Source organism: Vulpes vulpes, chromosome 16, assembly GCF_048418805.1.
Source record: "Vulpes vulpes isolate BD-2025 chromosome 16, VulVul3, whole genome shotgun sequence".
Lineage (NCBI taxonomy): Eukaryota > Metazoa > Chordata > Mammalia > Carnivora > Canidae > Vulpes > Vulpes vulpes.
Genome location: NC_132795.1, coordinates 20,649,347 through 20,676,413, shown reverse-complemented (window position 1 = coordinate 20,676,413; position 27,067 = coordinate 20,649,347). Strand labels below are relative to the sequence as shown.

The 27,067-nt window shown below is 40.9% G+C and overlaps 2 protein-coding genes across 15 annotated transcripts in view; both read left to right on the top strand.

Annotated features, from left to right (window-relative positions):
* CFLAR (CASP8 and FADD like apoptosis regulator) overlaps positions 1-17,068 on the top strand; it is a 40,421-nt gene extending 23,353 nt beyond the window's left edge. For all 12 annotated transcript variants that reach the window (XM_026002557.2, XM_026002547.2, XM_026002552.2 and 9 more), the window contains 4 exons: positions 2,314-2,363; positions 3,086-3,167; positions 10,771-11,281; positions 12,967-17,068. In XM_026002557.2, the coding sequence (XP_025858342.1) occupies positions 2,314-2,363; positions 3,086-3,167; positions 10,771-11,281; positions 12,967-13,105 (782 nt within the window). In that variant the 3' untranslated portion in view covers positions 13,106-17,068. The remainder of the gene's footprint in view (positions 1-2,313; positions 2,364-3,085; positions 3,168-10,770; positions 11,282-12,966) is intronic.
* Positions 17,069-21,957: 4,889 nt separating this feature from the next.
* CASP10 (caspase 10) overlaps positions 21,958-27,067 on the top strand; it is a 32,899-nt gene continuing 27,789 nt past the window's right edge. For all 3 annotated transcript variants that reach the window (XR_011998020.1, XR_011998019.1, XM_026002546.2), the window contains exons 1-3: positions 21,958-22,200; positions 23,846-24,199; positions 26,286-26,379. Coding sequence is in view for 1 of the 3 variants with exons in the window: in XM_026002546.2 (XP_025858331.2) it covers positions 23,853-24,199; positions 26,286-26,379 (441 nt within the window). In the remaining 2 variants the exon portion in view is untranslated. The remainder of the gene's footprint in view (positions 22,201-23,845; positions 24,200-26,285; positions 26,380-27,067) is intronic.

Genomic DNA, 27,067 nt, shown 5'->3' with positions numbered 1-27,067 from the left:
TAAAAAGAAAGAAAAATACAATAAAAAAACTAATCATTTCAACCCATACGATCTCTCTCTTCTCTCTTGAAACATCAGCACTTGATCCCATCACATCATTTTTTAAAAGTGTATTTCTTTTGCTAATTTTGAGTCCTCCTTGAAGTGAAGAATGAGACTGGGTCTTGCACTGCAGTGTAGCTGATTGAGCCTCAGAACTTCAGGAGGCAGTGACTGATAGGCAGGTAAGGAGGGCTTAGTCCTCCCTGAGGAGCTTAGAATTTGTCCTGCGTGCAGAGGCAATTGTGGAGCAGTGGCCCGATGGAAGCCTTCTTTGTGTGGCAGGCCTCTTGCCAAAATCTTATGAGTCAACCTACATGCTGTCTGCCTAAACCTAGAAACTGAGAAGCATTTCCCCCAGATTAGCCAGATGGTACTGCTCTTGACTGTCATTCCCTACCTAGTATTCCGCTCTCCAGCAAAAGCTACTGAGAAGTGAATTTATTCCTGAAGTGACAGCGTGTTTCTCAAAACACTGATGAGGTGGTGAGAATTAGCCTTCCAAAAGCTGTTTAAAAGGAAAATAAAGGACCTGGTAGATTTGGGTAGGAATGAAGAACAATTGTTGTTCTTTCCATAGTGTACCCTTATGGCAGGTTTCTCCTTAATTTTAATGATGGGTGAGGTGGGTGAGGCTCTCAACACCCATTGTGATCCTTCGGAGACCTAGGGACCTGCTTTTGCCTGGACCTGGTTTATTTGCGAATAAAGAAAAAAGCATTCATATTTGGACTTCCAAATAGATTTCAATTGGATGATGATGATGATCACTACAATTTATTAAGCTCTTACTAAGTGCCTTAAACCCACATAGGCATATTACATAGATTGTTTTGTGGTTTTTAAAATTCTGTTAATCCATGATTGCTTAAATACAAAATGAAAAAGAAAAATTTCCTTTTAATCCCAGGTATGAGATAACCACTAACAACATTTGATTTGTATACCTCTAGACTCTTATAAGTGTGTATATGTATGTGTAAGCATATACACACAAATACATATTTTTAAGTATATGCGATTAATATTATTCATGTTATTTCATAATCCTTTGTCACTTAATATATCCTGAATATCTTTTCATGTCAAATACATAAAGATCTTTCCTATCTTTTTTTAACATGTATAGTACCCATTATGTGTACCATGATTTGTTTAGCCAGTTTCATGTTGGAGAATTTTTAAGTATTTTTCTGGGTTGAGGCCATTATAAACAATTATTCAGTAGGTATTTTTGCATACTTGCTCCATTATTTCCTTAGGATAAATTTCTAGAAGCAGAATGTTAAGTGTATTGCCAGTTGTCCTTTAAAAATACTGTTTCTTTTTTTTTTTTTTAAGATTTTATTTTTTTGAGGTAATCTCTACACCCAACATGGGGCTTGAATTTACAACCCCAGGATAAAGGATCACATGCTCTACTGACTGAGCCAGCCAGATGCCCCTAAAAAAGACTGTTTCAATTTACAACTTGAAAGTACTCATTTCCCCCAAACATTATAAATACTGCCATTTTCTTTGCTTGTCTTTAGATATTCTCATTTTTGTAAGAATCTTATAAAGGAGATGCCGGTATGTTCATCTTAGGGATTTAAAAGCAAAACAAAAGAAACACTCTGAGACTTTAGGAGGAACCTTGCCTAAGATCACAGAGCTCCTTAGTGAAGGTGCTAGGGTTTGAGTCAGCCATTTATGACTTCAAAACTGGTGGTTTCTCTACCTCTCTGAGCTAATAAAGTCATTTTTACCTAATATTATTGGCTTTAGGCTCATCTACATTTGTTATACTCACGGCTCTCTATCTTTGCCATTGTCATTTTATTTTATGATCTCTCAATATCACTGGACTAAGAAAACATGGCCATCTGTTGCACAAGTGACAAGTAAATTTTCCCTGCTCTCCAGTCTCTAAGGCTGCCCCCCTACGCATTGCCCATGGTTTCACACATGGAAGAAAGCTACCGATGTTGTTGGGTGACAAGATTATTGGATTCTCCTTATCAGTTTAAAAATTCATAAGTCACCTGGTGCTTGCCTGGAAAAGGGCAAAGGAGAGCCTTTTTTCTCTTGTTATTTAAGCAGTTTTTCTATACCCCCTGCATAGCATGGGAACTTGTGTTTTCTTAACAGTTAGGTTCTTCAGGGTGAGGTTGGCACCTTGGGGCTGACTAGAGCTGGGGAAGAGAACAACTGAGATATAAAGAAACCCAGTCAGCATGGGAATGGGCTCAATTCTCCTTCAGCTTTGTAACTGATTTCTCTCTCATCCCCCAGGAGAATCAGTGAAGGCATCCGTCCAGGAATCAGGACCATTTCTACCGAGGGTACAGAATAAATGATCTGATTTGGTATTGTGCTGTATGCGCCGTATCTGTAGAGAACGCTGGCTTCTCTTTAAAATAGCTGTCCATTAATAATTCTCTGTGACAACAATAGGACGTTGAGAGTTCCATTCTCCCGAGAGAGCTCTCCTAAGGGGGATAGAGCAAAGAGAAAAATGTTGAAGTGGATTGCATTTGTGAACTTTGGAATGCAGGAAATTCCAGAGTGGCACTTCTCTCCTCAGCTGAGTGATTGCTGAATATATAAGTAAGCAGTGACGCTGAACCTTGACTTGCTGTGGCCTTTTAAAAAGGCTGAAACCCATTCTCCATAAGGAGGCAATAGAAGGCCTTCTTTGGTGCTGGTTTGGAAAAATATACTTTTAGAAACTCAGGTTACTGTGGAAACATGTGACCCATCCTTTCTCTCAGCTTTAAATTGTCTTTATCCTGCAGAGCTAAGTCATGTGTAAAGAGACTGTGATTTTCATGAAAATTAAATAAAAACTGAAACAGCTTGTCTTAAGCACATTACCTAAATAGAGAAAAAAAATTGAAATTAATGGGAAATGTCAGCTGTGGTGACTTCAGGCTGTGTCTATTGAATGATTCACCTGGCAATGGGAAGCTTGAGGAAATCCAAAAGAAAAGATAGTGTGTGTGTGGGACCTTATATAAACAGAGCAGTGGCGAGAGTTTTTAACAATCCCTGCTTTCCTTTCCAGCACATACCAGAGGAGAGATACAGAATGCAGAGCAAGCCCCTAGGAATCTGTCTGATAATTGATTGCATTGGCAATGACACAGGTGGGTATGGATGCTGCAATTTAACTGGTGCCCCACGGTGAGGTCACAGCCCAGATAAGCTGTGCTCATCAGTGATCAACACTAGCTGTTAGAACAGACCACTGTGGAAGTCGGTAGCTTCACATAGCAAGGGGTACTTCCTCACTGGTGTCACAGCTTAGTGTGGATTGGGCTAGAGTGATCATTCAATGACTCCACCATCTAAAGTCTTGGGGTTTTCCACAGGATCCTCTGCATCTGGCTGATGGATGAAGGAAGTACGTGGAGGATCTCTCAAGAGGTTTTAGGGACTAGTCCTGAAAGTGAGATGAATCATTTCCATCCACATTCCATTGGTCAAACTCACTTGTGTGACCCTACCTAACTGCAGTGGATAAGAAACTCAGACTGGCTTTGTGCCAGGAAAAAAAAAATGGAAGGGGATTTGAGGAGCACATAGCATTGTCTCTGGTACAAAGGTGTAATTGGCAAAAGTTGGGGAGTTTCGATTTTGCTTTCTTGTGCTAGATACTGTGGCAGGGAGGAGTCATCTGGGATCCAGAGTGGGATCTAAATGGAAGGCTCCCTGGCTTCAGTGTTATCAGATGTCCCATCATTTCATATAGATAGACTGTGGAAGCTTTTCTGGGGAAAAATTAAAAATACTATAATTGTGTGTTCACTTAGAGGCAGTGTGTCACTTAGTTCTGCCACGTTGTACTTGAGTTGTTGGCCTGAGTCAGTACTACTTGTGTGTTACTGTTGTTTGGATCTGAACTGATTCTCTTGCTCAATTGTTGTTGGATGTCCTGTTCAGACTGAATCAATCACTGGTGATGCGTCAGAGAGAATAAGAATCTCATTGTGAAAGAACATGTTTAATTATTTATCCCTTCCTCAGAAGGGCTGATAATCACATTCCCACAGTTATCTTGCTTTTTGGAATTCTTGGGATGAGTCAGATCTGTCTTTCAGGCTCACCTAAAATGTTACCATGGTGAGTTTTATGGGAAGAGAGTCTAAGAGAAGGTCAAATCAGCAAATATTAGGTTGAATTTCCCAGGATTTCAAATATGATCTCATTTTTCTCATGTCCTATTTTTGGTTAGATGTGAGACATGCTGCCTCTTCAGCTGTAGAAAAGTGTCCGTTCTTTCTTAGCCACTAGTACCCATATAAGAATGAAAAAATATTTCCTCAGTGAGTAATTTCCTCCTTTAAAAAAGACTGAGTAATTGTCTTCTACTTTCTATTATAATCAGTTTTGTTTCATTTATTGGTAGAAAGTTTCCAACTGTAGGATATATATCTATTGTATGAAGAGAATCATAAAGCCATGATCTGCTGTGAATTTGGGACTAAAACCCAGTGTCTGTGTTTGTTTCTCTTGCTGAGTTGTGGGCCTCTTGTGTGCAGGGATTGAAAATGTATTTGTGTTTTCCTGTATTATAGGAGCATGGTCAGAGTTGGGCCCTTGGAATGACTGTGTGGGTTTGAATCATGGCTCTGCCATATCATAGCTTGTGACCCTGGTTATTTTTCCTAGCCTCTGTAAGCCTCAATTTCTCTCTTCTCCCTTTATTTATTTTTTTTTAAAGATTTGAGTGAGAGAGAGAGTGCGTGAGAGCGCGAGAGCATATGCACTTAAGTGAGTGAGTGCACCAGTGGGGGAAGGGGCAAAGGGAGTGAATCTTCAAGTAGACTCCCTGCTGAGCATGGAGCCTGATCTGTGGGCTCCATCCCGTGAGATCATGACCCATGAAATCATGACCTGTGAGAGCGTGACCCATGAGGTCATGACTTGAGCCAAAACCAAGAGTTGAACATGTAACCAACTGTGCCACCCAGGAGCCCCTCAGTGTCAATTCTATAAAATGGTTAGATTACAGGACCTACCTCTTCGTGAGGTTGGGAGAAGGGAGTGAGTTCATACTTATAAAGGTCCTTAGTACAAGTATACTTAGAGCCCATACATTACTATTTCTACAGCAAAATGAATGGAAGTTCACATTAAGTGGAATAAAGACTATCAATAGGTTCTCATTGGTTCAGGAAAGATTTGCCACAAAATGAATCAGGGAAAAGGCCTTAAGGTTTTCAGAGCCTTGGGGGTTTTTGAATTGTGGATAAGGAGTTATGGATATGTGGAAGAGTACTTTGTGGCTGCCTGAGGTACCCTAGAAGCCTCTTTGACATGCAGTAGACAGGCTTATTATTGATATTGTTTTCTCCTAAGAAAAGCTAGTACAGAAGGAATTACTAGTAAACATTTGTACTTTAAAAAGAAGACATTTAATAAGTAGTTTATGATGTTGAATGAATGTAGATTGTCCATTAAAACCCCTTGACTTAAAACAAACAAACAAACAAACAAACAAACAAACAAAAAACAAAAACCCTTGACTGGTCTATGGAAACAGATGACAAGTCAGACTCATACAAGACTGTCTCTACTACTGATTTCCTCACTCACTCATTCTTCTGTCCTTGTTTGTCATCTTCCCCCTATCTTCCCCCCCCTTCTATTTTGTCAGGCCCAGTTTAAATTAGGCCTTTACCACAAAGTCATCACAGGTTTCTCAGACTGCACTGATGGCTCCTCCTCTCCGCTTACTTTACCTAAAATTCCACTGTACCATGTGACATGTCAGTCATTCTTTTGTGCATATTTAGAGGTTTCTCCTACTAGATTATAGGCTTTTTGAAGGGCAGGTACTTCATCTGTGTTTCCCAACTTGCAATACAGGGTTTCTGCAACGTAGGAAGAGGAACTGCTTAAGACATTAATTTTGGGGTCAGTTGGATTTGAAAAATGATGAATCATTTGTTCCTCCATTGGAGGTTTGCATATTGGCCTTAACAACTAAGCAGTCCTCCTGTAAAGAAACTTAGTTAAGTCTTAATCAACTTTGCATTTCACATTTATGTTTGACCTCAGAACTCCCCTTCTCACTAAGAATATCCTGCCCAATGTGGGTTCCATTTGTGTGCTTCGTTGTAATTAGAATGGGGCTCATTCAAGGTACTAATGGTGGTAAATAGACTGATGAAACACTTCCTCTGTCTTAGTTATTCTATACATTAATTTGATGGACTTCCTTTTGTAGATTGTGGTGAAATTAATGCAAACTCATTTTGTTTTGTTTTAAGATTTCATTTTTAAGGAATCTCTATACCCCAGGTGGGCCTTGAACTCACAATCCAGAGATTAAGAGTCACATCCTCTACTGACTGAGCCAGCCAGACACCTGCAATGTGAACTCACTGTAGATGAAAACAAATTCTAAATGAATGGGGGGCATAATTTTTTACTATATTTTTACTATATTTAGTTTTTTTTGGATTTCATCCTAATAGCCCCCAAACCTGTGGGTGGTGCTGACCCTAGCCCTTGTACTAACTGTAAGGCCGCAAGAAAGCTCATTGTTTTGGGAAGTTGAGGTTTCCAGAGGCAGGGCTGGGTCGAGAGTGGGGTTTCCAGGGTGCAGGGAAGGAGAAGTGTGACTTCTGCAGTTGTTGAAGTTTTATTTTCCAAACTCAGCATCCCAGTTATTCTTCCCCTATTTGAGGGAAATGACAGGGCAGTTATTGTGATAAATCAGACCTAGAATCTGATGGCTCTCAGACCATATTAATGTAGGCTGAGAGACTTTCCTCTGGACATCCCTTCTAAGGAGAAGCTTCCATGAGAGAGATGCTCTGCAAGCTTCATGATGTGGTGAAATGGCTGCCTTTATTTTCTTTATTTTTTATTTTATTTTTATTTTATTTTTTCCTTTTTCCCCTTTATTTTCTTTAAAATTAATATCTTACATTTGAGTAGGCACTCATAGTTTGCAAAGTGTCTTTACAGAAATCTCACTGGATCCTCACAGCCACCTTTTGAAGAACATGGTATAGGCATTAGTATTAATCACATTAACTACAGGTGAATAAACTAAGATGGTTAATTTGTTCAAACTCAGACCGTCATTACTCCCTCGAGCCTGTAAATCATACTGGGCTATGTATGCATGTTCTTGATGGCCCAAGAAAGAAAGTAGCAAATGCTAGCTAGCATCAGCCCTCCCCATCTGATAGAGGAAAGATGTGACGTGATGGGAAATATCAAGTATGATGATTTCAGGCTGTGTCTACTGAGGTGACTGTTGCCAGAGGGATATTTAACAGGTGCTCCATCTTGGTCTGAGGGCCATCCAGATTTGCTGTTCTTAATGGCTTTTGGGGACCTCCCCTTTATCCTTCTTTCTCTTGTTCTTTAGGGAAGCATTTCCTGCCCTGGACGTGAGATTCCCATCCTCTTCCTAGCCTCTCTGTTGGCGTAAATTAGCTTTTCTAGGACCAGGCAAGGTTCAGACCCAGCAAATAGGTAGAGGAGCCAGGACTTAAGACTCAGGTCTTGTGATTCCAAGACTGGTTCCTCTTTGCTGGTCCCATGCAAGCTGCCTTCTTGCTGCTGTGTGACTGCCACACTCTAGCCAGAACCCGCAGGAATCCAGAAGAAGGCAAGAGATGGAAGGCACAGGACAGCCCTTGCGGTCCCTGACCTCTGCACATCAGCGTGGACAGACTGTGGCTTTATTTCAAGGACTTTGATAAGGCAGGAAATCTATCGGTGAAGAGAGGATTTTGAAGTGAGTCAAAGTAAACAAGCTTTGAGTCTTGTGTTTTCCTGTTTGCTTCTGCCCCCTGGAGGAAAGAATGCCCCATGACATGGGAGTCCCCGAAGACTGAGGAATAAAACAGTAGTGATGGTACTGGGGTCCTTGCCTACACCTGCTGAGGTGAAGGCCAGGGGGCAGTGTCCGTGGGCTTTTTCTACTGCACTGAGATCCTGTGGGGACAAGCAAGCTATTAATAGGTTATCCAGCAACCTGTGTATCATGTCCTTCATTTCCCTCATGATATTTATTTATCATAGGGTTTTAAGGAGATTGACACCTTCTTTATATCTCTCCATTATTATGTGATATATAATTATTTTTCCCCCTTACCTGTGGGCCAGATGAAAAGTATGTAGCCTAACTACATCCTTAAGTAATAATTATTATCATTCCCTTTTCCTGATTTACCTGGTAAATTATTCATCTAATAATGTGTGCAAATTAATATTTTATTTATTTATATATCTCACAGTTTCTGTGGAGCAGGAATTTAGGAGTAGCTTAGCTGGGCTGTTCTGGCCCAGAGTCTCTTGGCAGATTGTGGTCAGATTTCAGCAGAGGTCATCCAAAGGCTTGGTTGAGATTGAAGGATCCTCTCAGGTGGCTCACTCATGTGGCTGTGGAGCTGGTGCAAGGCCAGCCTTAGTTCTTCCTGTGGGCTTCTCCATAGGACTGCTTGAGTGTTCTCATGACACGGTAGCTGGCTTCCCCCAGAATGAGCTGTTCAAAAGAGAGAAAGAACCAGATCCTTTTTATGATCTAGCTTTGGAAGTCACATAGTATCCCTTTTGCCATATTCATTAGAAATGAGTTACCAAGCATGATCTGCATTCAAGGGTAGGGGAACTACACTCTTTTTAAGGAAGGGGTGTCAAAAACTTCATGGACGTATTTAAAACTGCTATATCTGGTAGATGTGGGGCCATAATTAATCACAGCTCTCCTGAGTGGGAAGTTCTACTAGACTCGATGTGGACATATCCAGGTACTGCCCGTAGGCTGGGCAAATTAAACTCAGAGTGCTCAAGGGAGCTCTTATTTGTCCAGTAGCTGTTTATTCCAGCTTTTGTTTACCCAAGGCTGGGTTTCTTTTTCTCTTTTTTCCTCTTCTTACTTCCTGCTGAGAAGCCAAAAGAGAAATTGCGATAGCTAACTTTCACTTTTATAGTTTATTAGTGGTCAGTGAAGTTTGCAGGGCAAGAAGGTCGAAACTCTTGGTTGATGCTAGGAGTCTTTTAATTATTTGTGACTATTCAGACTTCAGACCCGTTTAATGTAGAGAGTTGACAATTTGTGGCAAACAAATTGTAGTAATTTCAAGGAAGTTATTTACCTCTCCTTTCTGTGACGCCTACACTGGTATGAGACAGGGCCCTTTTTTGTTCCTTGGTAGAAGTTATATCTGTTCTTTTTTTTTTTTTTAAGTTATATCTGTTCTAATTACTGTTGTGTTGTTTGGTTTGGGGTGAACGCAGTGGTAAACTTCTGGAAGACCACACCCCTGGGGGACAAAGAGAGGTGGGTATATAGTCATGAGACATGAAGAGAAATCCAGAAAAGTTGGCTGGCTGAGAGTTCGAGTAATAATCTGAATTCGGAAATGCCTGTCTAGCTTAGGGCAGAACAGTTTTTTTTTTTTTGTTCCACAAATGAATTAAGAAGTGGAGGCATCCCTCAGACAAGGAACAGAAACTTAAAGGGTGGCTCAAAGGGATGTGGAATTTTTAAGGAGGAAGAGAAAGATGTCTGTCTCTGCTATTAGAAAGATGTGACAAAGCAGGAAACTATTTCTCTGATGAAGGCAAACTGAGCAAATGGGCAAGAAATGGACTGGGTAGGATTTCTATGGTTCCAAGGCTATAGAAACTTCTAAGAGATGGATACAAGATTTTCTTTAAAAAAGGAATGGAGTCCCAGGAGCTTTATGTGTATTATCTCACTTAATCCTCACAGCATGCTCATAGGCTGAGTATCATCACTTACATCACTTCCACCATCACGCCTGGGTGGCTCAGCGGTTGAGCATTTACCTTTGGCTCAGAGTGTGATCTCGGTACAGGGATCGAGTCCTGCATCAGGCTCCCTGCAAGGAGCCTACTTTTCCCTCTGTCTATCTCTCTGCTTCTCTCTCTGTGTGTCTCTTATGAATGAATGAATGAATGAATAAATAAATAAATTCTTAAAAAAAAAAAAAAGCTAGGGAGCCCTACTTCTTTGAGGTCATGCAGCCACAGGTATGGGTAAGGTCAGTGTTAGAAGGCAGGCTTGTGCGCCCTAAAGTCTGCCTTTTCCACTCCCTAACACTGCTTCTCCAGGCAAAGCCAATCCAGAATTTCTGGAAACTAAGAGAAGAATTCTTGGGGGCATTACAGGGAATCTTGGTCAGAGGTTACCCTGGGAAGTGGGTCATGAGAGGAACTGGGGAGTCTGGAAATAGTCACACCTTGGATGGAGGTGCCCGCAGCTGTAGCAGCCCACAGCTGTGGGGATGAGGGGACTCGTGACCCGGGCCACCCTTCCTGCAGCCATTTGGACCTAGGTGCGGGTCTGCACTTTGCAAATGCATCCATTCCTCCTTACTTGTGTGTGAGTTTAAGAAAGAGCCTTTTGGAAAGTCCCCAGCTTTGTTTTGGTTGAAAAGAAAAAGTTTTGTTCCCCCGTTGGTTGCATTGGCCTAGAAGTAGGCTCCATCCATGCCTGTGGCCACGTGTGCTGGTGGCCTTGGGCAGGGAAGGTGGTATAACGGGGCAGATGGTAACTGAGATCCGGGGACGTGAATGTGTTTCAGGTTGATTCCTTCCTGCCCCCTGCTCCGGTTCTTCGAAACCTCAAAATATGGCACAAAAGCAGAAATGGATAAGGAGCAGAGATCAGCCCGTGCTTAGGATTGCTATCCACTGCCTCTTAAGTGTTTCTCACCCTAGTGTTGTTTTCCATGTGTGTTTGTTTATTTTATCCAGAGTTTCTTCGGGACACCTTCACCTCCCTGGGCTACGAAGTCCAGTATTTCTTATATCTGAACGTGGACAGTATAATCCAGATTCTTCGCCAAGTTGCCCGCATGCCCCAACACCAAGACTACGACAGCTTTGTGTGTGTCCTGGTGAGCCGCGGTGGCTCCCAGAGTGTGTTTGGTGTGGATCATACAAACTCAGGGTTCCCTTTGGATCAGGTCAGGAGGATGTTCATGGGAGACGCATGCCCTTTTCTCTTAGGGAAGCCAAAGCTCTTCTTTATTCAGAACTATGTGGTGTCAGAGGGCCAGATGGACAGCAGCAGCTTCCTGGAGGTGGATGGACCAGCAGTAAACAATGTGGAATCCAAAGCCAAGCAGCCCGGGCCCTGCACCATTCACCGGGAAGCTGACTTCCTCTGGAGCCTGTGCAAGGCAGACGTGTCCCTTCTGGAACAGTCCTCTGGTTCTCCATCGTTGTACCTGAAATGCCTTTCCCAGAAACTGGGGCAAGACAGGTGAGCCGCCTCGGCGGTGGCCCATCCCTGGACCACTCATCTCTTCTCTGCTACCAAGATGGAGTTTACCACTGTGATTACCACGTGGGGCGCTCTTCTCTTCAGGGAGAAAAGGATTTTTCATTCCCTGGTGGGATTGCCATAGGAGATACATGTTTTAGGAATGCTTTGTGCTTCGGGAGGTCACTTGCTAGTCAGCTTGTAGTTTGGATATTGGTCTTCAAAATAAAGAAATTTTTAATTGTCTTTTTTTTTTAAATGACAAAAGCAGTACATATGCCTTATTGAAAAAACCCTATGAAATATACGTGCTGAACCCAGAACATAACAAACAGTTATAATCCTAGTTATTAGAACCAATCTCAGCCTTCCAGATCTTTTTTGGTGTTTTGCCTTCCAGATCTTTTTTGGATACCTGCACAATCATATCTAAATGTTTTTTTTTTTTTTTTTAAGATTTATTTGTTTGTTCATGAGAGACACACACACACATAGGCATAGACACAGGCAGAGGGAGAAGCAGGATCCTCGCAGGGAGCCCGATGCAGGACTTGATCCTGGATCCCGGGATCACGCCCTCAGCCGAAGGCAGACGCTCAACCACTGAGCCACCCAGGCGTCTCATATCTAAATGTTTTTCAAACCAAAATGGAATCATCATCCACTATTACTTTATAACCTGCTTTTAGTTGGTGTAACAGTATATCCCATATATTTTACATGTCAGTAGTCACATTTCTATAGCATCATCTTAATGTCTGTGGAGCAGTCCAGAATATGGCTATGGCATAATTTACTCGACCAATTTTCAGTCTTTGGAAGGCATTTTGCTTTCATACAAGGAAAGCATTCAATATCTTTGTAGCTCAGTATTTGTGCTCATCCGTACAGTTTTCTTGAGCAAAATTCCCAGAAGTGCTGTGTCAAACAGCATACATTTGGAAAGGCTTGGATGTGTCTTATCAGATTGCCCTCTAGGACAGTTACACCCACTTTGCACGAGAGTGCCCATGTCCCCAAATTCTGCTCGACACTGCACGCTCTTTTATTGCCCTGTTTTGACAGTTTGATAGGTGGAAAATGGTACCTGACTCCCCACATCTGCAAGTCTGTGTTATACAGACATTTTTCATGTTTATGGGCAAGAATACTTTTCTAAGGGAAAGCTTGGTTATCTGGTTTTTATTTAAGATTATTTCCACGTAAGATTAGCAGTCCTTTTTTCACTTGTTCACTCATTACAGTTTAGAATGATGTTTCTGAGCCATGTGTGAAATGCATTCTGTTGTAGTTCTGGGGACCCCAGATATATGTCTCATGACCTATGACCACCCAACCCCTTCAGTAGTGGTTCAGCAGCAAGGAATGGGCTATAGTAGAAATGACTCAGCCTTCCATGGGCCACCAGTGATTTGGCATCCATCCTACATTTGCATTATGATCCAGATAAGTTATCATCTGGCTGGAGTGTCCCCAGGATAAGATGCTGTTGCCCCTTGGGTGAAGGGACTGTGGTCATTGGGCAAGCTGGTTTGGATCACTCACTCAGTAGCTTGTAGAGAGCATTTAAAAAGAAACAATTGTAAAGCACTTTCACATCTGTTGGCTCATTTCACCCTAATGACAATCTGTCTCCTCTTTGATATCTGCATGGCATTAATTTTTGCTTTTCTCATTCCCTCCAGAAGACGCCCACTCTTGGAACTCCACACTGAACTCAACAGCAGCGTGTATGATTGGAATAGCAGAGTGTCTGCTAAGGAGAGGTACTACGTCTGGCTGCAGCATACTCTGAGAAAGAAACTTATCCTCTCCTGTAAATGAATGGCCAAAAGCCTCTCTTAGCTTAGCTCTGTAGTCTTCATTACTAAACTTTCCTAACCAAACTACCAGAAGTAATTTTCAAGATATGTGGGTAAGATGGGTCCTGTTATGTATTGAAAAGACCCTCTGTTAGGAATGTTGTCAGGAAAGTTTGTTTTTTAAGTTGTTTTTTTAAAAATTTTTATTTATTTATGATAGTCACACACACAGAGAGAGAGAGAGAGAGAGAGAGAGAGAGAGAGAGAGGCAGAGACATAGGCAGAGGGAGAAACAGGCTCCATGCACCGGGAGCCCAACATGGGATTCGATCCCGGGTCTCCAGGATCACGCCCTGGGCCAAAGGCAGGCGCTAAACCGCTGTGCCACCCAGGGATTCCAGGAGAGTTTGTTTTTTAAAATAGATTTTATTTATTCATGAGAGACAGAGAGAGAGAGAGAGAGAGGCAGAGACACAGGCAGAGGGAGAAGCAGGCTACCCATGGGCAGCCCGATGTGGGACTCGGTTCTGGGACCCTGGGATCATGCCCTGTGCCAAAGGCAGATGCTCAATCACTGAGCCACCCAGGTGTCCCAAGAAGGTATGACTCCTTGTCAAGTCCAAGATTAAGGCGCTAGCAGATCTGGTGTCTGATGAGGACCAGGTTCTGGGTCTACTGATGGCCATCTTCTCATTGTGCCCTCACATAGCAAAGAGCAGAGGGGGGAAGCAAGCTGTCTTGTAATAGCTCCACCTTCATGAGCTAATTACTCCCAAATGCTCTGTCTCCTAATATCATCACATTGAGGATTAGGGTGTCAAGCTATGAATTTGCCCAGGGTCACAAACATTGAGTCTGTAACTGGCCTTGTAATTTGAAATATCTAGGACACAAGTGATATTTTATAGCAATCACATGTACTTTTCTTTCTTGGATATGAAGACCTAAAACCAGATCATTATTTAAAATAGCATTTAAAGTTTTTAAAAATTTATTTATTTTTATATTTTTTGACTTAAAAAAAGATGTTATTTATTTATTCATGAGAGACACAGAGAGAGAGGCAGAGATGTAGGCAGAGGGAGAAGGAGGCTCCCCATGGGGACCACGATGCAGGACTTGATCCTAGGAACTCTGGGATCATGACCTGAGCCAAAGGTGGATGCTCAACCACAGAGCCACCCAGGTGCCTCTTGACTTGGTTTTAAATGATGTGTATCTCTATGCATAAATCCAATAAAATATTAAAAATGTTAACAGTCGTCCCAGACTGATACTTAGTCAAGTGTTCAGTAATAAATGTATGGTTGTGACGATATCACTGGCTGGCATTTTATGTAACCATTAAAATTATGTTTATAAATAATAAGAGCTTACATTGGGTTGTTAGCTCATTACATAAATTACATGAAGGATTCCATTCAATCCCCCCTCAGAACAGCTCTATGAGGTAGGTATTATTGTTCTCACTATTTTTCTTCCATTTTATAGATAGAGGAAAATGGGCCAAGTAATGTTAAGTAGCTTCCCTATCATCACCCCATACTAGGATATAAACTCAGGCCATAAAGAGAGACACTTTGGAGCCCAAGTGCTTAACCAATTCACAATATGGCCTTAACAGAACATCGTAGTGAGGAAAAATGCTCATATATTCATGTTACCTGAAAAAGAGTACAAAATAGTATGTTTATTACAATTATGCTTAAAATAAAACAAAAAATACCTCTCAGGAAAACAAAAGGTCATTTTCCAAAGTGGCATATAGATGGCAGGACTATGACTGATATTTTCTCTTTCTGTTCTCCAAATTCTCACCTATATCTGTCTATATATTTCAGAATATTGGCTCCTGCTCTAAAGCTCTGGTAACTCCTTTCAACTTTTAAGTAGTTGGTTCTTCATCACTAACAAAACTACCCTCCTCTTCTTACTTTTGTCCTCACTCCTCTGTCCCATATTTAGCCCCTTTTCAGACACAGGACCCCCGGACTCACTGCTGCTTTTCTGAGCCACTGGTCCAGATGACTGACTAGTCAACTCCCAGTTGACCCTCACTTCTTCCCCTGTTCTATCCCATTCCCTGTTCTATCCCATTCCCCAATTCTTTCAATCCTCTTCCATGAACAGGTCATAGTAGGGGTCACCGGACACCTTCTTCTATCTGCAGGGTTTGATATGAGAATCTCTTCTTGCTCTCTGAGATTTTAGGAGCAAGTTTTCAGGATTAAGGATGTTGTTTATACTACCAAGACTAAAATAACGCTGTATGTTAACTATATTGGAATTAAAATGTTAAAAAGGGAGTTGTTAAAAAAAAAAAGGCAGTTGTTTTTGCCCTTCACCTTTTCATTCCTTCCTCTATCTTGCTGACTAGAACACGAATGTGATGGCTGGAGCCTTAAATTCCATCTTGAACTGTGGGATAATGGCCACACTGTAGGGCCAGCTAAGTGGTGAGCAGGAAGTAGCCTTCTTGGATGAAGGCAGAGTCTAAGGCTGGTACAGCCTTAGACTACCTACCTCCAGATTTTTATGTGAGAGAAAAAAGATTTATACTTCTTTCAACCTACACAGTCCAACTGATGCATTATTATTTGATTAAAATGTTTAGAATGTTTATGCATGTTATAAGTTTAAAAATTTATCTAGATGATTTTAATTTTCTATTATTGTTTAAAAATATGTATGCACTTAAAATCTGAGCTACCTACATGTTTGTTTTTTTTTTTTAACCTACATGTTTAACATGCATCTTGGTTACTTCCAAGTTTTGACATTGTGAATAAGGGTGCGATAAACATTTGTATGCTGATTTCTTTGTGGATATAAGTTCAGCTCACTAGGCAAATACCTAGGAGAATAATTGTTGAATTGATGGAAAGCTTATGTTTAACTCTGGAAGAAACACAGACTGTATTCCCAAGAGGCTATACTATTTTTCAGAGTTCCTGTTGCTTCACATCCTTGCCAGTATTTGGTGGTTAATGTTTTGGATTTTAGCCATTTTAATAGATGGGTAGTGATAACACATTTGAATTTGCAGTTCAAATGCCATTTGAATGGCATCATGGTGAGCATTTGCTTAAATCTGTGTATCTTCTTTGTTGACACCCATTTTTAAAGTAACTTATTTCTTACTGGTGAAGGTTTTTATTTTTATTATTATTATTATTTTTTTAAAGATTTATTTGAGAGAGAGAGAAAGAGAGTGAGCAGGGGGCGGGGAATAGGGAAATGGAGAAGATCTTTAAGCAGACTCCCTACTGAGGGAGGAGAGTCTTGTTTGATCTCATGACCCTGAAATCATGACCTGAACCAAAACCAAGAGTCAGACACTTAACCAACTGAGCTACTCAGACATCCCTCTTACTGGTGAGTTTTAAAGAGTTATTTGTATATTACAGATGTAAGTCTTTTATCAGATATATTTTACAAATATTTTCTTCCAAATGTGGTAGAAGTTTGTAATTTTAATGAAATTCAACTTATAGACTTTTTTCCCCCCCTGGATTGTGCTTTTAGTGTGTATCTAAGAAATCATCAGCAAACTGAGGATCACCTACACTTTCTCCTATGTTATTTTCCTTAAATATTTTATTTATTTATTTGTGAGAGAGAGAGAGCCCATCAGGGGCAGAGGCAGAGGGGCAAGCAGACTCCCTACTGAGCATGGAGCCCAACATGGGGCCAGATCCCAGGACCCTGAGATTATGACCTGAGCCAAAGGCAGATACCTAACCAACTGAACCACCCAGGCGCCCCTCTTGCATGTTATTATACAGAAGTTGTAGAGTTTTGCATTTAAGTCTGTCATCATTTTGAGTTACTTTTTCTGAAAGATGTAAGGTCTATGTATTAGTATACACTCAATATTAGTACCATATTGGGAGTTTTAAATAAATGTAATTGTATTATTTGTTTCCTTGTATACAAAGCACATATTGTAACTTAAAAATAAAATAAAAATTACATATTATAAAAAGGTCCAGTTTGTTTAATATATAAACACACTTAATGTATTTATTTTAAACATAAATGGCATAATATTTAACATTGTTCTATCTTTTCCTTCAAGTAGTCATGTCTATATCTATGTTTTGCGTTATATTTAAGTCATTCACAATTTTTCACTGCTTAAATGATGATAAAGAAACATCTTTTCTTCCTTATTTGGTAAGGACTTCCTGCGTCAAACCTAGGATTCCCATCCTCTTCTTACTGCCTTTTCTGGCATAGGTCAGTCTTCTGTCAGGACTAAGCATTATTTCAACTGTCTTGCATCTTTAAACTCTCCCTCTGTCTTTGATCCTTCAGTCTAAAACCAAGCTCTGACTCCCCCATCAAATTAAGTCCCTCTCTTTCAAGTCTTTTTTTTTTTTTTTTAAGATTTTATTTATTTATTCTTAGAGAGACAGAGACAGAGATTACAGGCAGAGGGAGAAGCAGGCTTCATGCAGGGAGCCCGACACAGAACTTGATCCCAGGTCTCCAGGATCCCACCCTGGGCTGAAGGCGGCGCTAAACCACTGAGCCACCAGGGCTGCCCTCTTTCAAGTCTTATGATGGTTTAGACTACTCTGTACTCTCTCTTATTCCACCCACTTGCTCCATACTTCCTTCCTATCTGGATTCTACCTTAATCATTCAGCCAAATCTGTAAAATCGAAGGGTGACGAAACTAGTAGTCTTTAGGTTCTTTGGGGGTCACTGTCTCCTCCCTACTTCTCCCTCCCTACTGTATTCCCCCCTAGAAGTTCTGTCAAGGACTTCTTTGACCAAGTCTTCTTAGAATCTTTCGCCTCCATATCTGTGACTGTGTATATTCACAAGGACCACTCCTTTGTTTTCTCTCTTTATATGTTCTTGTTCAACAATCTTGTAGCTTCAATTACTACTCCTATGCTGCTAACAAGTTGGATATTTCTAGTCCAGACCCTTTAAGTTCAAAGCTCACCCTGCAACCTCCTGGAAATGCTTCCACTTCATTTCCTTTTGGCATCTCCAACTCAATATAATAATATAATATAATATAATATAATATAAATATAATATAATATAACATAATATAATATATATAATATAAAAACCTCCATTACAAATCTGCTTTTCTGCCTGTGTCTCCCAATTTCAGTTAACGGCACCTCATTTTCACTGTGATCTACTCTTTCCTCTATTTCTTTATTCAGCCAGTTTCCAAATTGGTTGGTCCTGTATCTATAATGTCTTCTCCATCTATCTCTATTATTACAATTTCCCTTGCTTTCATTATCTCTCCATTGAACTATGATAACGGCTTTCTCTCTGATCTTGCCACTAGCCTCTTAATTCTTTTTTTAAAATTTATTTATTCATTTATGAGAGACACACAGAGAGAGAGGCAGAGACACAGGCAGAGGGAGAAACAGGCTCCATGCAGGGAGCCCGACATGGGACTTGATCCCAGGTCTCCAGGATCATGCCCTAGGTGGAAGGCGGCACCAAACTGCTGAGCCACCGGGGCTGCCCTAGCCTCTTAATTCTATGATTACTTCATACGTGGCAAATTGAAGACTCTCCCTAGCTACAACTTTGTCATCTCCCTCCTTTGAAACTTTCAAGATTCTCCAGTGCATACACAATAAGAGTGTGGCTGGGGAGTGGGGTGAGAGATGGAGTGGGGAGTAGGGGCTGCTGGTGTAAGTTCTGGAGTCCAAAGGCCCAGGGAACCAGGAGCTTTAATGTCCAAAGGTAGAAGAAGATGACCAACCAGTTCAAAAAGAGAGAATTTGCCCTTCCTCCTTTCTATTGGACTGTTAATGGATTAGATGTTGCCCACCCACATTGGTTCTGGCAAGGTCTGGAATGTGTGAATAGGTGTGGAGTGAGGGAGGGAGGAGGACCTGGAAGTTGAGGATGGGATGGCTCCTCAAAAGAACCTACCATCTCAGGATCAGGGTTTGGGGCAAAAGTTTCAAGGAATGGAGCTCTTCAGCAGGTGGCACACTCATCTTCCCATCTTCCCCATCACTTGTGTCCATTTTTTAGTTTATAAGTCTTTACACTTACGAAGTCTCCCTTTATAAACTTTGAGGGTGGAAAACTTGGACCAAAGCCTGGACATAAAGGAAAGCCTACTACTGCCACCACTAGCCACTCTGAAGGTGGAACTAAAGAGAAACAATCCGGTATTTCCCCTTTGTCCCCAGGGCAGTAGCAGACTCCCAACACTTTATAAAAGGCTAAATAGGTTTTGACTGGCTTTTCGTGTAGACCCACTTGCCTGCAACCAATCAGGAAAGATGCCGTAAGAAATGTTTATTCTTTCCACTGCTATCAACTTGCCATCAACATGTCTTCAGTTGCTGTACCCTAAATTGGAAGAAGTGTGAAATACTGAATATAAATAAAATGGCACACAATCTCACTGTAACTTGGTTCGAGTGTTTCCACTAAGTACTAAGACAAAAGTTTAAGTTTTACTTCACGTGTCTCTATTCTACTTCTGCTTTCCAAGCTTAGCTCAAATACTTCCTCCTCCAAGTCATCTTCATTAGGACTCATCCGTTGTTCCTGGAGCTCTTATAGTATTTAGGTGAAGCCCCATCACAGCATCAGCACACCCTGCCCAAAGGTTACATATAGCATGTCATATGGAGACACAGGCTGCTGTAGCCTTGTGGTCAGGAGCATGGGATTTGGAATCTGAGAGACCTAGAATTCCCATCTCTTCCTGCCTTTGGGATAATGGCAAGATACTTTGCAACCATGAGCTTCAATTTCCTCATCTCCTGAATGTAGCTAATAACATTGACTTTAGACAGTTCATCAGAAAAGAAGGGGCCAAGAAATGATAGTAGTCATAATTATTTAAAGGTAAACGTGTTTTATTCACCTTTCCTTTCTAATTGTGCCCAGGTCAGTGCTTTACACATGGGGAGAGCTTGCTAAATATTTAATATTGTTGAATAAAAGTTGAAAAAGCTAGTGTACTTTATAAACAGGGTAAGAAGTGATAGTTTTACTAAACTACTTTCTGAAATGCTGCAAGGAATGAAATAGAAGACTAAGACTTAGGGCTTGTGTATCCTTATCTTTCAAAAAAATTGTGGTAAAATGTACATAACATAAAATTTACGATTTTTAAGTGTATGATTCAGTGTCATTAAGTACATTTACACTGTTGTGCAACCATCACCACTAGGACTTATTTTGTTTTTTCTTTTTTTCTCTGAACCATTTATTTATAATTAGTAATAGTAAAGAACATTTCCAAATGGCATACATTCCAATAATAAATGGAACTCCCTATACCAGTGCTCATGCCTGTCTGGCTATGTTTAGGGGTTTTGTAGAAGTCATACACACACTATCATTTCCTCATCACTCAAAGCCACATTCAGGTTTTTCACACTTGTTTCCAGGACTAATGGGGTGTATCTTTTGACTGGTTTATTAAACAGATTAAATTGCTCTGCCCATTGCACACTTTAAGTTGTAAGTTTTTGAAAACTGAAGTACAATCGACATACAATATCCTATTAGTTTCAAGTGTACATAATACTGATTTGTTATTTTTGTACATTATGAAATGATCCTCATGTTAAGTCTAGTTACCATCTGTCACCATACAGTTATTACGAAATTATTGACTCTATTTGCTATGTTATATGTCACATTCCCCTCATTTATTTTATAATTGGAAGTTTGTACCTCTTTTTTTTTTAAAGTTTTTACCTCTTAATCATCTTCACCTTTTTTTACCTGTGCTCCAAACCCCATCTAGTAACCAACAGTTTCCAAAATCCATGAGTCTGTTACCGTTTTGTTTGTTCATTTGTTTTGTTTTTTTATATTCCACATATAAGTAAAATCACATGGTATTTGCCTTTCTCTGTCTGACTTATTTCACTTAGCATACTACCCTCTAGGTTCATCCATGGTTTTGTAAATGGTGAGATTTCATTCATTTTTATGGCTGAGTAATTGGGCTTGTCTTTCTTAAACATAGAAGTTCTCTGGATGATGCCAAGGATATGAAAATAGCACTTTAATATATTTGCTAGTGAAGCATCATTAATCTTACTTTTTTTCAGAAATAAAATATCTTTTATAAGAATCTGTACTTCTTCCCAGAGCTCTGCACACCTGAATGTGCTGAATTATAGTGCAGTGACTAAGAGTCAGATTTGCTAATTTAAATTTTGGCTTTCCCACTAGCTTACCATGTGACCTTGGACAAATTACTTAACCTTTCTGTGTTCTAGTTTTCACATCTAAAGGAGGAGTCATGCTAATAGTATTTATCTTAGAGATTTGGGATGGTTCAATGAAAAAATAGTGCCTCATACATGACAATTGCCATGTAAGTGTTAGGTATTGTTTTTATCCTTATAAATAATGTCTTCAAAGTCTCTTTCTTGGTGCACTGAATGTGCTGTGAGACCAAAGACTGCATCAGTTTTGTCTGCTATTGAATTTCCTGCAAATACCTCCAAATGGGCTTATAGTCCAGCTCTCCCTCCCTTTTTTTCTACCTTAAACTTTTAAAAAATTTGCACATGCAACTTTTTGAGAAAGAGTTAAGATGGCTTATCTCTATTTCTTGAACTTCTTGGGTTTTATTTTAAAGGTTAAGTGATTTTGGGGAAGGAGATGGTTAGGAAAAGTCTCCTTTCTTTGTTCTTCCTTGCTTCCTTCTCTCCTCTCTCTCCCTCTCTCTCTCTCTCTCTCCTTCCTTCTCTGATTCATCAACCTTCGGACCCAAAGGAAAAGTTCATTTGTAAAGAGTCCTTGGTTTAACCAGAGAAAATCCCGGGCGTTCAGTGGAAAAACTGTGACTCTTGCCTTTAGGAGGCGCTGTTTGTTAGCGTTTTCCAAAACCTGGAAAGGGGAGGGGAGAAGGCAGCCAAGGCAGCTATGACGTGGGCAGGAAATTAATTATCAAGTTACCCAAACCAGAAGGTCCAGTTTTTGCTTGCTGAAGCAGAAAAGTCTTGAGTTCTCTTCCCGCGTAAATGGGAGCTTCCCTGGAACTTGGATTACGCAGAGGATTCTAATTTCTTCAAAACTTTGTTTTCAGGTAGTTTCCCCCAGGAACAATTTGCCTCGAGAGGATCAACGCAATTTGATCTGAAGGTACGTGGTTAGCACCTTTCCTCTGCTGAGCTCTTCCACAATAGGCTTCAGTCACAGAGACTTGCAAAAGCCCTTGTTGGCCATGGCATGTTTCTGCCTGGATTGATTAGCTGTGCCAGGGAAAATGAAGGCCTCAAAAGCCCCAGGAAAGCTCCAACACAGACTTTTAGAGGCGGAAATAAATGCTAGTCCACAAATGGAGACAGTCTGGCACAGTCAGCAAAGCTACAGATTGGAATCTTCGGGAAACTGCAAGGCAAATTTAAGATATCTTAGAATTGCAAACTCTCTCCAAGAAGCCATTCATTTGGTTTCTAGTATCACAGGCTACTACTAGAAGGGAAGACCCCATGGATAAGCACAAAAAAAATACCCTTTTCTGTTCTCTTTCTCTCTCTCTCTCTCTCTCTCTCCCTCTCTCTCTAAGTAAGCTGTACACCCAGTGTGGGGCTTGAATTCAGAACCCTGAGATCAAGAGTTATATGCTCTACCTACCGAGTCAGTCAGACACCCCTCAGTTTTCTTTATCTAACAGTAAAAGTAATGTGTGTTCGTTGTATAAAATCTGAGAAACTCAGACAGTGGCCCAGAAAAGAATTTATAGTATTTGTAATTATACCAATTAGATACAACCACTCTTTGTTACTGATGTTGTTTTTTGTTATGTTCTCCTTCCTTTAGAAAGTGGTTTCTTGTTTCTATTTTTTTTTTAATTTAAATTTTTATTTATTTATTTATTTATGATAGTCACAGAGAGAGAGAGAGAGGCAGAGACATAGGCAGAGGGAGAAGCAGGCTCCATTCGCTGGGAGCCCGACGTGGGATTCGATCCCGGGTCTCCAGGATCGCGCCCTGGGCCAAAGGCAGGCGCTAAACAGCTGCGCCACCCAGGGATCCCCGTTTCTTGTTTCTAAATAGCCAAATCTTACAAAGAGAATCTATACCTTGAGGCCTTATAGAATGAATAATATCACACTGAAAATTTTTTATCAGTTCGTTGTTCCTCTAATTAGAATGAAATTTAGTGTAGAAAATACCGTATTAAAAAAAGAAGAAGAAAATACCGTATGAACTTTATGAACAGATCAGGTGGAAATATAATTTAGGTAATTTGTGACTTCCTTCAGTGATCTAGCAACTCTTGTCCAAAACCTCCCTTTCATTTGAGGTCTAGGATTATGGCTTCTCTTTTTTGTGAGATATAGACCTGTCCTGTTATGGTTGTTCTTGGATTAGTGGACACTTCTGAAGTATAAACTCCCAGACTGCTGTATTTCCAAAATGAAAGGCATAAATCTAAACTCGATTTCTGCTATTTGATTGGAATGAATTAAGAGCTCTAACATGGAGAGATTGTGCTTTGTCAGCCTCCCTTTTGACGAGCTCTCCCCAGGGACACTTTGATTTGGGAGAAATGAAGGTAAATTGGATTCCAAAAAAAGCTCCCTCCAGACCTCCAAAATGGTTGCCATGCAAGTGTTGGGCTCATTTTTTGGGGCTACTGGTTTTTGAAGTAAGCTTACAGGAATTTTTATTTTTCAGCACTTTTGGGAAATTCTCATGCCTGAACGGAGGAGGCCTGGGAAGTTGGGGTTCTCTGTATCCTTGCTTTCTCATGTGCTGTCCCACCTCTTCTCTCTTTCAGGCAGGCCATGACATCTCAAGCTCAAAGTTTAACTTTCCGTTCTGATGATAATTGTCAGTCGAGCTTCCGTGGGAAGCTTCTGACTATTGATTCAAAACTGGAGATCCAAGATGTGGAGGGCTTGAAGTTTCTCTGCCGAGACTTCGTCTCCCACAAGAAGCTGGAGAAGTCCAACTCAGCCTCAGATATTTTTGATCATCTGTTGGCCGAGGAGCTGCTGAGTGAGGAGGACCCCTTCTTCCTAGCGGAACTCCTCTATATAATCAAGCAAAATTCGCTGCTGCGGTACCTCAATCAAAGCAAAGAGCAAGTGGAGAGTTTGCTGCCAACTCGAAGGAGGGTCTCTCTGTTCAGGTGGGGAGGAGTCTGTGATCAAGAGGGGGGGTTTCCATCTATTTGATGTTCATTCAGGCCACTGGGCTCTGAAAGGAGGCGAGGATTAGGATTTTCTTCTTACCCACCTCCTTTGATGACATAGTGCTTCAAAACCAGGAGATCTCTTCCCTTCAGGTACTAATGAGATGAGAGGTTGGGAGGTCAGCAAGGCTTCAGAGCCCAGCTCGGGGCCTGGCAGTGCCTTCTCTTGGTTTGCCTCTCCCTGCCAATGGAAGTTGGCTTCAGCATAGCGGGGCTTGCACTTTCCTTTTACCCTCTGCATTCCGAGATAGCCCTTCCTCCTGTGACTCACTGTGAGGATTTGAGAAGAGGGAATGCCTACTTGGGGCCAAATCAGCAAATGAAAAAGGAGATGTATCTCTGGGGTAGAGAAAGACATCATTTGTGCCATGTCCAATTTTAAATTTTCACACATTTTTGGGTGAAACCCAGAGAGGTAAAATACAGATGTTTTACCCATGGGGTGAAATACAGCCATCAGGTTATCACAGGTCAGACCTTAGATAATGCTATTTTATTTATTTAAAATGTTTTATTTTTACTTGCGATACAGTTGACCCATAACATTGTACAGTTTTAGGTGTATACCATAGTGGTTTGATACATGAGTGTATTGTGAAATGATCGCCACAATACGTTTGACATCCCTCACTATGTATAGTTACCAATTTTTCTTTTCTTGTGATGAGAACTTTTAAAATCCACTCTTTGGCAGCTTTCAAATATATAACACAGTATAGTCGATCCTTGAACAATGTGGGGGTTAAAGTGCCAGTTCCCACACAGTCAAAAATCCATGCATAACCTTTGGCTCCCCCAGAACTTAACTACTAATAGCCTACTGTTGACCATAAAGTTGATTAATACATATTTTGCATGTTACATGTATGATATAGTGTATTCTTGGGATAGAGTAAGTCAGAGTAAAGGAAATGTTAATAAGAAAGTCATAAGGAAGAGAAAATACATTCACTATCCTGTACTCTGTTTATTGAAAAAAATCAGAACTCAGGAAGACCTTCACAGTTCAAACCCATGTTGTTCAAGGGTCAACGGTATTGCTAACTACAGTCACCAAGTTGTACCGCACATCACCAGGACTTAACTTGATCAACACAGTTTTAAATTGTCCACTGACAGCTTCATCAGAGAATCGCATGAGAAAGAACCTTTTATGGCCTGGGTGACTAGAATCCTTCAGGTCTTAGTGCTTGAAGTGGCTGAGAATCTGAGCTGCACTTGAGTCAGTGGGGGAATTCTGCAAGTCATTATTTCCACAACGCTGGTTCAATGACCCAGGGTGGGTCTCTGGCATACAGAGGTGTTAGTATGTGAATGAAATGTTCAGCTTTTCTGGTTGTCAATTACATGATTCTCCAGAAGCTGGGATATTTCCTTCTTTGTTCAACAGTTGACCTCATACAGACTGGCATCAAGTCCTCTTTGATGAGGGCCTGTAAAGTAAGTCTGAATTCCTGGAATGGAGTCAGGAGGTGGGAGGGTATGCCAACATGGAGTTTTACATCTTCCTAGTGGGATGGAAAATGATATTGGACTTGGAATCAGAAGGCCTGCCTCACCTGCTTATTGTGTTATCTTTTAAAATTTTATTTTATTTTTAATCTTATTTTGTTTTTTTTCAGAGAGAGAGAGAGAGCGAGAGAGAGCGTGGGCATGAGGGGGGGAGGGAGAGGAACAGAGGGAGAAGGAGACAGAATCTCAAGCAGACTCCCTAACCAGTGCAGAGCCCGACACAGGGCTTGATCTCACAGCCCTGAGGTCATGACCTGAGCTGAAATCAAGAGTCGGGCACTCAACTTAGCCACTAAGGTGCACCCCCTTATTGTTTTATTTTAATATAATAGGCCTCTTAAAGCTCCGAGTTTTAGTTTTGAATCTGTACAGTGCGATTCAGAATTCAGTAGAGATTTATCTACTCACAGGGTTGGGATCATCCACATGAGAATATTTGTAAAAAGTGCACTTGATTTATTGTGCTGTCCTCCACACATGTGAGGTTTTGTCTCTCTGATATATGTCTTAGAAACCTGCTCTACGAACTGTCAGAAAGCATTGGCTCAGAGAACTTAAAGGACATGATCTTCCTTCAGAGGGATTCGATGCCCAAAACCCAACTGGTAAGTGGGTCCTACACAGTGGGGTATTTGTGAGCACTGACTTCACCAGTGTTGGGAATATGCTGGACAGGGTTTTCAGGAAGGGTTTGTATTTGTAGGAATTGATGCCCATACAGTGCTTAAGAGTCTGGTGTTGGATGAGCCTGGAGCCTAGTCCTGGTTCTGTGACTAACCCCGGGATGTGGGGCGAGTGATTGAAGCTTTGTGATTGAAGCTTTCTGAGTCTTCATTTTCTCATGTGTCATATTGTGGACAATCACACTACTTGTTTCCCAGACTGTTGGGAGAATTAGACAACATGACGTGGGTAAATGTTAGGGGCCTATATTTGGCATCTAGTAATCAGGTTACTAGTAAGTGGTTAACTGCTATTGGCACCCAGTGTGTTTTACCAGAGAGAAATGTGTGGAAATGAGGAGGTGGGAAATAGTGGCAGAGTGGGAATGAGTCGTTCATCATCTACATTAGATGTGCTTTCTGAAGGATGCTGCGTGCCCTTTTGAGGAACTTTGCATTACCTCTTAGGTAGGGTTTTCGTGAAAATCAAATAAGACATACGTTTGAGGATGTGCTTTGTAGAGGGCTGTACAGGTGTTTCGAACTAATGGTAGTATTTTAAATAATAACATAATTGCTTTATATTAATATTATTGCCATATGGGTCACATTTAAGAGTAGGAAAGAAAGT